Source organism: Gobio gobio (assembly GCF_949357685.1).
Source record: "Gobio gobio genome assembly, chromosome: 22".
NCBI classification, from domain to species: domain Eukaryota; kingdom Metazoa; phylum Chordata; class Actinopteri; order Cypriniformes; family Gobionidae; genus Gobio; species Gobio gobio.
In genome coordinates, this window is record NC_137118.1 from 2,507,318 (window position 1) to 2,521,760 (window position 14,443).

General features: G+C 42.5%; 1 protein-coding gene across 1 annotated transcript in view; it reads left to right on the forward strand.

Annotated features, from left to right (window-relative positions):
* Positions 1-14,443, forward strand: part of col26a1 (collagen, type XXVI, alpha 1) — a 72,434-nt gene that overhangs the window by 4,478 nt on the left and 53,513 nt on the right. The window contains exons 2-3 of the mRNA XM_079804722.1: positions 1,961-2,083; positions 3,287-3,390. Coding sequence (XP_079660848.1) covers positions 1,961-2,083; positions 3,287-3,390 — 227 coding nt within the window. The remainder of the gene's footprint in view (positions 1-1,960; positions 2,084-3,286; positions 3,391-14,443) is intronic.

Consider the following 14,443-nt stretch of genomic DNA (forward strand, 5'->3'; position numbering starts at 1 on the left):
TGGCCAACTTTCTGCAGAGTCAAGAGCTCCAGACCTCCAAACTTCTGTGGCCTTCAGATGAGCTCAAGAACAGTGTGTAGAGCTTCATGGAATGGGTTTCCATGGCCGAGCAGCTCATCCAAGCCTTAGTGCAATTGCAAAGCGTGGGATGCAGTGGGGTAAAGTGTGCCGCCACTGGACTCTAGAGCAGTGGAGACGTGTTCTCTGAGTGACAAATCACGCTTCTCTGTCTGACAATCCCATGGACGAGTCTGGGTTTGGCGGTTGCCAGGAGAACGGGACTTGCCTGACTGCATTGTGCCGAGTGTAAAGTTTGGTAAAGTTTTCAGGGGTTAGTTCCAGTGAAAGGAACTCTTAAAGTCGGCATGAAACGGAAGTTGAGATCGTCTTTTTCTCCTTATTGTGACGTATTTCCAAGTGAAACGGCTTCTGAAATTAGAAAAAATGTAGGGCGAGGCTTGATTTCGTCCTTCGGGAATTGATTGGATCGTTGGAAGTTGGGCGTTGCTAACAAAATGGAGGCAGATTTGAAGTTTGCACTCAGTTGTGGAGAAAAACTCGGTCTATCTCTTAAATAAATGTATTTTCTCTCTAAATATTTTCTACACATGTTACTGAGCATATTTCGATCAGTGACGGGTTTCTGAGAGGTGGTGGGGTTTCGATGTGGGAGGGAAAGTTAACATATTTGATTAAAGATTATAAGGGTACATTTTTTTTTTTGAATAATGAAGTGCACAGATAAATCAGTTATAGTAAACACTACAATATTAAATATAAAAATACGAATTGTAAAATTTGATTTCATGCTGCCTTTAATGCTTCACCAAGACATTTTGGACAATTTCATGCTCCCAACTTTGTGGGCCCAGTTTGGGGACGGCCCCTTCCTGTCCCAGCATGCTCCAGTGCACAAAGCGTCTCCATAAAGACATGGATGAGCGAGTTTGGTGTGGAGGAACTTGAGTCCTGACCTCAAGCCGATAGAACAGCTTTGGGATGAATTAGAGCGGAGACTGAGAGCCAGGCCTTCTCGTCCAACATCAGAGCCTGACCTCACAAACAATGGTCAAAAATCCCCATAAACACACCTAGAGCCTTCCCAGAAGAGCTGAAGGGTGGGCCGACTCCATATTAAACCCTACGGATTAAGAATGGGATGGCGTTAAAGTTGATGTGCATGTAAAAATGTTGGCAATAGAGACAGAGCGACACGCGTCATAATCTGAAGGCCACGCCCACACCGGGGGGGAAAACAATCGAACGCTCTCCATTGACTTTGCATTGTTTGAAGCTCCTCCTTGTCATTTCGGACTTATAACAAAAAACAGAACAATGTCTTAAAGCTGATATGTGACAAGGTGTACAGCAAACAAGCTGAGCAAAACCCACAGCCAAAAACCCAGACGTTTTTATAAGCTGTTGACCCAAAAAACGAGCGTTTAAAGACAAAAAAGTGGATTCAGGCCATTGAGACAGAGCGCGACACGTTATATTACACTGAGAACTACACACACTACAGGTTAACGTTATCAGCGACAGGAAATATCATATATAAACCTGACATTTTGATATTTGACTTAACAGTGACAACATATTTACTGCACACATAGGCAAACTGAGTGTCAGGATACTAAAATGTACCCATGAAGCGTCACGTTTTACTGTCTTTATCCACTTTTGTCTCCTTAAACTCTCGTTTTTTTGGGTCGACAGCTTATAAAAACTTATTTATGTGTTTTTTAGCTTGTTTGCAGTTCACTTTGTCACATATCAGCTTTTAGACATTGTTCTGTTTTTTGTTATAAGTCCGAAATGACAAGGATGCAGCCTCACACAATGCAAAGTCAATTGGCCTAAATACGCTCTGTCTCTATAGAGTGTACTCTCTATCTAAAGCTCTAATTTGGGATTTTCCTTGTCTTTGTCATTATTATTTCTTCATCATGTGACGAATCAGGAACTGGTGCCAGTACACCGTTCAGAAGGCCGTTTCATGTCAGACACAGAATGGGACTGAGACTGTTGTGCAGCGACTGTTTCAGAGTTGCCGATGGCCTGGACCGTGTTCAAACCTCATCAGGTAAGGAGAAATGGGGCCCGTTTCAGAAAGGAGGTTAAGTGAAAACTCTGAGTATGTTAACCCTGAAATAAGGGAAACTCTGGGTTATCTGTTTCAGAATGGGAGGTATGTCAAACCCGTTTCTGAAAGAGAGGTAACTTATACTCTGAGTCAGTTACCAGGGTAACTTACTCTGTGAACCTAACCTGGTCAAGAGCAGGTTATCTTTGGTAAACCCAGAGTTTCTTTCAGTCTCCTCCCCTTTTTTAAAGCGCCAGCTGTGTTTAAATAGTTTATTCATTCATTCAAACGCCACAAATGCTTTATTTAATATATTATAAATATATGTTTTTTGTGTCCCCATTTGCTCAAATAGCAAAAGAAAAACTCCACAATAGTGATTTAACAACTTTCAAAAAGAGGGAAAAATAGATTGAGTTTGATAACGGAAGTGAAAAGAGAGAAAGATGTTAATTTTCACCATCACTCCCATAGACACTGTATTAGAAACACTCTCACAGCAGCGGGAACTTGTTTTTTGTAATTTGATGCAAAAGAAATATAATACAAAGTATTTGTGTTATAAATGTACATACATAAAAAATTTAAAAAAAAAACGTTGCAGGATTTACGATATTGATGACCATTAAAACGCGCCATCACAGTCTGTGAAAAGGGTGGGAAAAAGTGGGAAAAGCTGCTGCACATTGGACACTGAATGATATTTAATTAATATGTCAAATGTTTGTAAAGTCAACACCCATGAACATTTTATGCTTAAAGCTTTATCTGATTGAATTATGTTTTTATTTTTCATTTTTAGCTGCTGCCACATTCTTTTTGTGCCTTTTGGATACCATGAAAATTAAACTTAATTAAAATAATTAAGAATTAAACATACATATTGACCCGGAAGTATGCAAATGTCTTTTTGTTGGGTGCTGTTGCCATGGTGAATTGTAATTTCGTAGCTCCATTGATCGTGGCTTTTCATAGTTGGAGTGCATGTGCTTAACTCAGAGTTGATCGAACTACCTCAATTGAGCTGTTCTGAAACTCAGAGTTTCCCATCTCAGAGTAAGTCAACTCAGAGTTCAGGTTTAAACTCAGAGTTGGTTGAAACGTCTTTACTGAAACGGGCCCATGATCTCATGGCATATGCTGGATTATACTCTGCTGGTCACTCTCACATGACGGCTAAACGTCTCAGTGTATGTTTTCCAGCTACAGAACTCTGGTGAGACCTGTGTACAGAGTGACCTACAGGAAAATCACTTCTCTGGAATGGCGATGCTGTCCGGGATTCCACGGGGAAGACTGCAGAGACGGTGAGGGAGCTCGAGAGTATCACTGAAGCTTTTGAGGGAATGACATTGACATTTATTAGCTGTGCCAAGACAATCATAACAATATTTTGTGGTTGGACTCTTGATTTGTGTAAGCAAGCAACCACATTAAACCACCCAAGGAGATCCCTTGCATTTAGTCTAACAGCTGGTCTGACAGAATCAATCTTGTAGAAAAAGTGAATGTGTTTGTTTTTCTCTCACTTTATGAGCACCACACACTCCAACATTCTTACGCTGGCATATACAGTTGTGGTTAGAATTATTGCCCCCCTTGGTAAATATGAACAAAGAAGCTATCCTTTCATTGAAGTAAAACAATTGAAAATGGGGGGAACTCTAGTGTTGCCCCGTCCTTCCCCCAGGACAGACGCTCGAGTTTTCTTCTGTAATGGCGGATGAGTTTGGAGATCAGAGCCCATTCCTTCACACAGAATCTCTCCAGATCCTTCAGATTCCAGCTCTTCTCTTCACTCCATCACTCATTCTCTATAGGGTTCAGCTCAGGCCTTCAGTTTGTGCTCACTGACACATTTCTGTGTTGATTTCGGATCATTGTCCTGATGGAAGATCCAACCACGGCCCATTATAAGATCTCCAGCAGGTTTTGATGTTTTATCTGCTGGTGTTTGCTTGAATCCATGATGCCGTGTGTCTGAACAAGAAGTCCAGGAGCAAAAACGCCGGCCCTGACATTAAAGATCCAGCGGTGTGTTTAACCGTGGCCATGGGCGGCTTCTGATCTCCATCTGGTGGGTTTGCCGCCCAAAAGCTCTTGTTTTAGTGTCATGTGACCACAGGTCCCGTCTGAGGGTCCAGTCGTGTCTGAACACTGAATATGCTGGAGTTTGTTTCTGGATTTGTGCTGATGGCGGAGCTGTTGGAGACAGTTTTTAGTCTTTCTGAGCCCAAGACTCGACTAATCTCTGCCATCTGTGATCTTGGAGAGTCTTTGTCCACTCAAACGCTCCTCCTCTCGTGCATTAGGACGACACACACACACACACACACACACACACACACACACACACACACACACACACACACACACACACACACACACACACTCTCACACACACACACACACACACACACACACACACACACACACACACACACACACACACACACACACACACACACACACACACACACACACACACACACACACACCCACACACACACACGTCCTCTTCCAGATTCAGAACATCTTTAGTGGACTGAACTTCTTCATTATTGCCCTGATGGTGGAAATGGGCATTTTCAGTGCTTTAGCTCTTTTCTTATTGTGTGAAGCTCAACAATCTTTAGTTGCACATCTGAACTATATTCTGTGCTTTTACTCATTGTGATGATGATTGAGGGAATTTGGCCTTCCTCATATTTATACTCCTGTGGGACAGGAAGTCATGGCTGGACCATCTCATGCTCATAGTCACACTGGTGTGATTAAAAACCATAAATATTAATGAGAATAGTAATTTTATTGATATTTTACTCATAAAACATTCTAGGGGTGCCAATAATTGTATCCAACGTGTTTTGGAGAAAAACATTTATTTCATAATGTGATTTTTTCCCCCCACATTAAATTCTTTACTTCAATGAAAGGTTAGATTTTTGGGAATTTTTTTAATGAAAGATAAAAGATAAAAAATGCAGATTTATTTCCACAGCCGGCTTTGCTCATATTTACCAAGGGTGCCAATAATTCTGTATTAACCTGGAGAAAATGCATTTTGGGATTGGCCATGACACAAAAATCTGCAATCAATCAAAATGAATATTTCTTCCAAGACTGAATTACCTGTATATCCGCTTTGTATTTATCTGGTAGTTATTTGGTAGTAAATAGAGCCAATGTATTGTAAGACCGCATGAATTCGCTCCAATGATCGGTAGCGAACCGCGGTGAAGGCCTTACGCGTTCAGTGTCTCAGCTGGAAGAATGGATTTGATTATAATATTCTTTATCTGACTCCATTTATCATAGTGGTCGCATTTAGAAGAGAATCCCAACCGATTGTTTGGTCATCTATATTTGGTAGTTAATCATACATTTGATCGTTCCGTTTTAACCCTTTGTTACAATTATAACGTTCCACATTGGAGATAGTTAATAATTACAGATTAATTCAGAAAGGATCAAAATGTAACAATTTATTAACAATCAAGTAAATGTAAAATGTCAATTACATCATAGACATAAATCTCTTCTAAAAGGAAACACAAATTCTGGTTATGGTTACACTTAAAATCGTTTCAAATAAATGTAAAACATAAACCATTAATTAAGCTCTGTAGGCCTCTGCCTAGAATGTTACCTGTGAGATAGAGAGAGAGAAAGAGAGAGATAGAGAGAGAGAGAGAGAGAGAGAAAGGGAGAGAGCTAAAGAACAGCTCTCTCCAGAGAAAGCCAGAGAAACCAAAGAGAGCCCTCTCAAGAGAAGGCAGAGAATTAAAAGAGAGCGAGCTACAGAATGCAATCCTTCTTTTATCCTCTTCCTGATGTCACCAAATTCAAAACTTACTCTTGTAAAACTGACCAATCAGACCAACCCGTGAGACATTTGAAAATAACCAATCAGACCAAACCTTCCCCCATTGTATCACAGGTGTGAAAACCTTTTGACCAGCCAGCCTTTTGTTCTTCAAACCCCAACTGGCCCCTCTGATGGCGTTAAGGTGGAGGGGGTTGAGTCAATTTCAATATCTTGATCACGACGATGGCAGTTAACAGCAAAGCAGATGATTTTGTCATATTTCAAATATCTTTGATTATTTTCCACCTTACAGTTCCCCGTTTGGCACCATTGGCCACAACCATTGAGTCCAAAGGTGGCATTGTCCACAAAGATATGCTTTCTGTTGTGTGTAGATGTTATTCTTCAGACTTCTCGTCCAGACTTGTTGCAAAAGCAGCTGATCAGTTTTCAGCCTTTGTTGTCCTTGTAGCCCTGCATGAGAACTTCATCATTGATATGCAAAAACGTCCATTGAAAACTTCACACCTCAAGAACAGTCGCTCTTTTGAGGCAGGACACAGGAGCGAACTTTTGCTGCGGGTATTCTGTGGTTAAAAGATCATTTAGCACAACAAAGAACAAAAGCATACATGGTATTTTTCAGTGGTCAGAAGTCTGATGTGGTCATATCAAAATGGTCTCCGGCAATAAGCCCTTAAATCGAAATACTTAATAAAGTGGTCAGGGTTTGAGAATAAAAAGAAGATTCCACAAGCTCGTACATTGTTTCTGGGAACATTGAAATAAAATGCATTATAACAAAACAAATCATTGTTGATTTTAAGTCCCCCTTTTCATGAGGAGTATTAGCAAAATATTCAGTGTAACCAAGACTCGGAAATCAAACTCAAAGTTCATCTAACTTTCCACTATTATACTAGTGGAATTTGAGCATTTTGGTTTGAATTTCTCAAAGGAAATGTAGCAAAAGTCAGTGCAATTGATACATTAAAAAAGATGGTACGCATCAATAAACCATAAAAGAAAAACAACAAATCAATCACATTTATGAAAGCATACATATATATAATAACCACTGTGTTTGTTCAGGAAACTTCCAATGTAATTAATGTAGATCTAAATATGATTAGTCATACAATAATGGGTATTCCTGGTAACAGAGTGTGTGTGTGTGTGTGTGTGTGTGTGTGTGTGTGTGTGTGTGTGTGTGTGTGTGTGTGTGTGTGTGTGTGTGTGTGTGTGTGTGTGTGTGTGTGTGTGTGTGTGTGTGTGTGTGTGTGTGTGTGTGTGTGTGTGTGTGTGAGTGTGTGTAGCTATCTGGATCTGTTAGTGTGAAAAGATGAACAATAGATCTTTAGTGATGTAACACTTTTAGACTCTATGTCATCTTTGTCGTTTATGATGTGTAGTGTTCAGCCTGAATAGATTTGGTCTATTCCAGGTGATGTTGTCGTGAGTGTAGGGTGTATTCTGTGTTAATGTTTTGGAGATGGGTGGAATATAATCAATATCAATCTGTGTTGCATAATTTAATTCCAGTTTTTTCACTGGGAGGTCATGTAGACATATTGTGAGGTGTGATTGACCCCATCAAATATATATAAAGATATTCGCACCCATCTCTCACATCTCAAGTTTTGAGATGCAGGGGGAGGGGGGCCTTTTGGCCGCCGTCCTCCAAGGAATTGCAAATTTAGAGAGAAACACAGTTAATTACTGCTGTTGTTTCTGTGTATTAACACTTCAGACTATTACAGTCATTTTGAGTGAAGGATGAATTGGTTTTCTATTATCTGTGCCACATTTAACAGCACAATTCCCCTCCTTTTTGGCACTGGGAATTGAACCAATGAAAAGTATTATAACTTTCTCAAATTAGAAATAGCAAAGGTCAGAGTTATTGAGTCCTGTTGCGATGAAGACATTTTCATGGTTAATGCAATTGTAATTCACACTGTAGCCAGATGGCAATTCTATGTTCCTGTTTATGGTTTACTGCAGCTATATGGGAAATAGCAGAGCTTGCATTATAGGAGACAAACAAATTCAACATTGACACATGCAACTTGAAATTGCTGTACAATTCCAGTATTAAAGTTATTCCAATTTACACAAGATACATGGCCTAGAATGCGTAGCATCTACGGCCTTTATCCTAAGTGTTTCATCACTTACAGTAAAGCAATCTTGTGTTTTAAAGAATAAACTTGACTAGTCTATGTGTATCTTGTAGCACAAACAACTATGTGTAATCAATGCGCGCAATGTGTTATACAATTACAAATTTGAAAATACAAACAGGATCATTGCAATCTGGGTGTTTTAATCTTGCTAAGAGGCTGCTAGCCCGCTCGCAAGTGAAGTTAATAGCTGAAGCCCTTGCATGAACACTGCAGTTAGCTCACTGATAGTTTGACCGGCAAATGAGCGCTGTTCTTTGCCTTTAGAAAGTAATTTCCTATTTTTCTGAAAATACGGCGGAGGTCGCCCGTTACCCAGTGACCAGCATTTTCCATCGACATGCCCGATTTTCTGACAGTATCTGCAAAACCTGTTCTCTTTGCCATTGGGTTGTCTGTTGGGTTGTCTGCTACCTTCTCCTGGAGTTTCAGTATATTCATGACTCTCGGATGCTTGCAAATCATCCTGCATCCCCTTAAGAGCTAAAATAGACACACTTTCTTGTGCATTTTCTGAACTAAATGCTTCAGATTCATTAGAGCAAGTCACCTCATCTACGAAGTGAACATGCTTTTTAATCCCATTGCTGTTAACCATTATGGCTTGAGTCAAGATGGCGCCGAGGACGGCCGCAACGTCGCAAGCTCTGCTGAAGCATTGTAGTTTTTTGTTTGTTCTGTTTATAGTTTTTGTGTTTTTTGTCTTGGATGTTGTCTGCCTTACTACGTACGACAGACAGACACTTTTGGACATTGGTTCGGCAATCGCACACCGAAAACCGGACTTTAAATTCATCAACGACGACACGCCGTTTACAAACACAGCAGCGGAACCCTTTGTCTGGGTGGCCCGGCCGCGGAGACGCGGCCGGAGAAGGGGCTGTAGAGCTGGCGTACTCGTCAGATTAAGACGCCGCGCAAACCGACCCCCGCTTCCCAGTATTTTACTGGCAAATGTTCAGTCTCTGGACAATAAACTCTGCGAGCTGAGAGCGCGGATCTCTTTCCAACGAGACACGAGGGACTGCTGCATTATCTGCCTTACAGAAACTTGGATGTCCGCTGAGATTCCAGACTCAGCCATCGAAACCACGGGGTTCTCCGTGCATCGGATGGACAGAGAAAAAGATCTCTCCGGGAAAAGCAAAGGCGGGGGTGTGTGTTTTATGATCAACCGATCCTGGTGTGATCAGAGGAACGTACACTCTATCAAGTCTTTCTGCTCTCCTGATCTGGAATTTCTCATGGTTCTGTGCCGACCATTCTGGCTACCGAGGGAATTCACCGCGGTCATCATCACAGCGGTGTATATTCCCCCACAAGCCGACACAGACCGGGCACTAAAGGAACTGTATAGGTCAGTGAGTGAGCAGGAAACCGCGCATCCTGAGGCTGCGTTTATTGTGACCGGGGACTTTAACAAAGCCAACTTCAAGCGCATCGCACCCAAATACCACCAACATGTTAGCATCAACACGCGAGGGAACCGTGTTTTAGACCACTGCTACTCCCCCTTCAAGGAGGGTTACAAGTCCCTCCCTCGCCCACCATTCGGCAAATCAGATCACGCGTCCATTCTACTTTTGCCCGCTTACAGGCAGAGACTGAAACAGGAAGCACCCGCCCTCAGAACCATCCAGTGCTGGTCAGACCAATCGGACTCTATGCTACAGGACTGTTTTGATCACGCGGACTGGGAGATGTTCCGGTCGGCCTCTGATGACGACATCGAGGTCTACGCCGATAGCGTAACGTGTTTCATCAGGAAGTGCGTAGATGACGTTGTTCCGACCAAAACAATTCGGCTGTACCCAAACCAGAAGCCGTGGATAAATGGGGATGTTCGCGCGGCACTCAATGCGCGGACCTTCGCCTTTAACTCCGGTAATGCGGAGGAGCATAAACAAGCAAGTTATGCCCTCCGGAAAACAATCAAAGCAGCAAAACGCCAGTACAGGGACAAGATTGAAGGACAGTTCAACACCACCGACTCCAGAAGCATGTGGAGGGGAATTAACACCATCACAGACTATAAAGGGAACACAAACTCCACCGTGAACACCGCTGCCTCTCTCCCGGACGAGCTCAACACCTTTTATGCTCGCTTTGAGGGAAATAACACCGCCCTCGCGGAGAGAGAGCTCGCGGCTGAAGATACAGAGGTTAGTGCACTCTCCGTATCTGTAGCGGATGTAACCCGATCCTTCCGGCGGGTGAACGTCCGAAAAGCTGCGGGTCCAGACGGGATTCCCGGCCGCGTCATCAGAGCGTGCGCGCGCCAACTGGCTGGAGTTTTCACGGACATTTTTAACCTGTCCCTCTCCCTGTCTGTGGTCCCCACATGCTTCAAAACGTCCACCATTGTTCCTGTACCTAAGCAGTCAAAAACACTCTGCTTAAACGACTGGCGTCCTGTTGCTCTGACCCCCATCATCAGCAAATGCTTTGAGAAACTAGTCAGAAACCACATCTGCTCTGTTCTCCCCCCCTCACTGGACCCACTGCAGTTTGCATACCGCAAAAACCGCTCCACTGATGATGCCATTTCATCAACAATTCACACTGCTCTCTCCCACCTGGAAAAGAGGAACACATATGTGAGAATGCTGTTTGTAGACTACAGCTCAGCATTCAACACCATTGTGCCCTCCATACTTGACATTAAACTCCGGGCTCTCGGCTTAAACAGCTTGTTATGCAGCTGGATCCTGGACTTCCTGTCAAACAGACGCCAGGTGGTCAGAATGGGCAGTAACATCTCCTCACCACTGACTCTCAACACTGGAGCCCCTCAGGGCTGTGTTCTCAGCCCACTCCTGTACTCTTTGTACACACATGACTGTGTGGCAACCCACAGCTCCAACACCATCATCAAGTTTGCTGACGATACGACGGTGGTAGGTCTCATCACTGACAATGATGAAACGGCCTACAGAGAGGAGGTGCACACTCTGACACGGTGGTGTCAGGAGCACAACCTCTCCCTCAACGTCAGCAAGACCAAGGAGCTGGTGGTCGACTTCAGGAGGAATGAGAGAGAACACCGCCCCATCACCATCGATGGAGCACCGGTGGAGAGAGTCAGCAGCTTCAAGTTCCTCGGTGTCCACATCACAGAGGAACTCTCATGGTCCGTCCACACCGAGGCCGTTGTGAAGAAGGCTCATCAGCGCCTTTTCTTCCTGCGACGGCTGAGGAGGTTTGGAATGAGCCGCCACATCCTCACACGGTTCTACACCTGCACCATAGAGAGCCTGCTGACTGGCTGCATCACCACCTGGTACGGCAACAGTACCGCCCGCAGCCGCAAAGCCCTGCAAAGGGTAGTGCGCACGGCCAGCTGCATCATCGGAGGTGAGCTTCCCTCCCTCCAGGACATTTATGTCAGGCGGTGTGTGAAGAGAGCTCAGAGGATCATCAGAGACTCTAGCCACCCGAGCCATGGGCTGCTCTCACTGATGCCATCAGGCAGACGGTACCGCAGCATCAGATCACGCACCAGCCGACTCCAGAACAGCTTCTTCCCACAAACAATCAGACTCCTTAACTCTTGACCCATCAGGATCATAACACACACTGGACAGAATATCACTCAGCACAACCCACTGTAGATAAACACACATTATATACACATTTATTTATCATACAGCATCTATTGCACTTTGGATTTCAATTTTTCAATCTGTGAATAATATTTTATACTGTACATTGTATATTATTATTACTATTATAGCGTAATGTATATTGTTTAGTGTATGTTTAGTGTATATTGTTTAAAGTATATGTATATTGTAAGTATGTGTATATTGTTTAAAGCTGTGAGAACTACACTCACATTGTGTAAATTATTTATTGTTTATTGTAGAGTTTACTGTGCTGTGAGTAATTGTGGGCGCATCAGTGTAATCTGATGCTGCTTTAAATGTTGTACATGTCATGTCATGACTACCATGTTGCTCGGAACTGCACCTAAGAATTTCACCTACTGTTGCACTTGTGCATATGTAGAGTGACAAATAAAGTGATTTGATTTGATTTGATTGATTTGATTTTTGATTTTGATTTTGATTTTGATTTTGATTTTGATTTGATTTTGATTTGATTTGATTTTGATTTTGATTTTGATGGGAGTAATGCACTTTTCAGCATTTAGCTTAGATTTCCATCTATTTTCTATTCTTGAGCCCCAGTCTACTATGGATTGGAATGTGTTTTTAACTGGATCGACGCCATTTGACAAAGCCCGTTGGATTGGGATGCCAGCATTATTTTTCACAAGTTGTAATAACGCGTCATGGTCTCGATCTGCATTTTCTAATCCTGAGTGTTCTCTGTAAGTTACCCATAACCGCTCGGCGTATGTCTCAAATGTTTCATCACTCGCCTGTTGGATTTCTAGTATTTTGCTCCAATCTGCGTGTGTCGGTCCCCTCATTTCTAATAATGCCTGTTTTAGTCGTTCATATATGGCTTCGTCTGTTTCGTTGCGGACTCGGTCTATTATGCTGCCAGACTTCATGCCTTCGGTTAGTTTCGGTCTGAGCTCTTCAGGGAGAGTGAGAAGTGCTATTTGCCACACGTCTCTAACTTCTAGCTTATACACCGTAGCCTGTAGCATCAATGTTTCCCAGTAGGGTTGAAACGGCCCTTTTCTTGGCATTACTCCAACGACTTGTTTGTGTCTGGAACATTCTTCGCAGGTTAACGGACGGCTGATCGTTGTGGTTTCGTCGTTCGCATTAGTCATAGTTTTAAGCACGGCGACCTTAACAGATTTCTTAGCTGTGTCGTTAGCTTTTGTGCGAGTCTTTATCAGGCTTCGTTGTTTTGGATGTTCAGGCATTAACACAGGAGCTCGGTTACGAGTTTGTGGCCTGTATCCTAACGCAGCGTCATCGTCATCACTATCATTTGGCTTCGCTAGCTCAAAAGTTTCATTCAGTGCTGCTTGTTTTACCGCGGCCACTGGAAATCCTGCATTATCACAACAATCTTCGAGAGCAGATATGTAATTATTGCGGGTTTGAAGTTTTCCTTGTAACTGATCAATTTTTGTTGCCATATTTTCACGCTGCCTAGCCCACTCAAGTTGCTCGTATGAGACTGATTCGACTTTTGATCTTAACTTTTGTAATTCGTCAGATCGCAATCTTTCAATTTCTTTGATATTTGCTATCGTTCGTTCGTTCTCGACCATTGTCTTGAGATCGTTACGACGAAGCAAATAAACAATTGCAGCGGGGATTTTCTTGTATTTTGATTCAGATTTGAGCTGTGCGCCCTTAGCAGAATACCAGGATATAATTTCGGTGTTACTCCATTTCAGGTTCAATCCTTTATCGCTTAATCGAACGAGGAGATCTTGTAATTGTACGCCTAAAATTGCCATAATTTCCTCATCTACACTGCTGCTGTTATTTCCCTGAAAAGTCATGTTTCACGTCTAATTCTTACACAATATCGGATTTCTACGGTTCCGATCTATAGTGGGCATACCGACCCGTTCTAGAAATGTGTCTATATGTGTGAGTTGCAAATAAAACTTTCCCTCAACAATTCTAAAAGGCAAAGAAGGTTTACTTACTCATTCTGGTCGGAGGGTCCGCTTTAATCCATTCACAAGATCAACAGAACAGCTGAGGAAAGAGAAGCTCAAATCTCTTGTTGATTTTAAATCCAATACTTCGCTGAAAACACGTTGCTCGTCTGCTCGCAACATCACGTATTCGGGGTCACCAACTGTAAGACCGCATGAATTCGCTCCAATGATCGGTAGCGAACCGCGGTGAAGGCCTTACGCGTTCAGTGTCTCAGCTGGAAGAATGGATTTGATTATAATATTCTTTATCTGACTCCATTTATCATAGTGGTCGCATTTAGAAGAGAATCCCAACCGATTGTTTGGTCATCTATATTTGGTAGTTAATCATACATTTGATCGTTCCGTTTTAACCCTTTGTTACAATTATAACGTTCCACATTGGAGATAGTTAATAATTACAGATTAATTCAGAAAGGATCAAAATGTAACAATTTATTAACAATCAAGTAAATGTAAAATGTCAATTACATCATAGACATAAATCTCTTCTAAAAGGAAACACAAATTCTGGTTATGGTTACACTTAAAATCGTTTCAAATAAATGTAAAACATAAACCATTAATTAAGCTCTGTAGGCCTCTGCCTAGAATGTTACCTGTGAGATAGAGAGAGAGAAAGAGAGAGATAGAGAGAGAGAGAGAGAGAGAGAAAGGGAGAGAGCTAAAGAACAGCTCTCTCCAGAGAAAGCCAGAGAAACCAAAGAGAGCCCTCTCAAGAGAAGGCAGAGAATTAAAAGAGAGCGAGCTACAGAATGCAATCCTTCTTT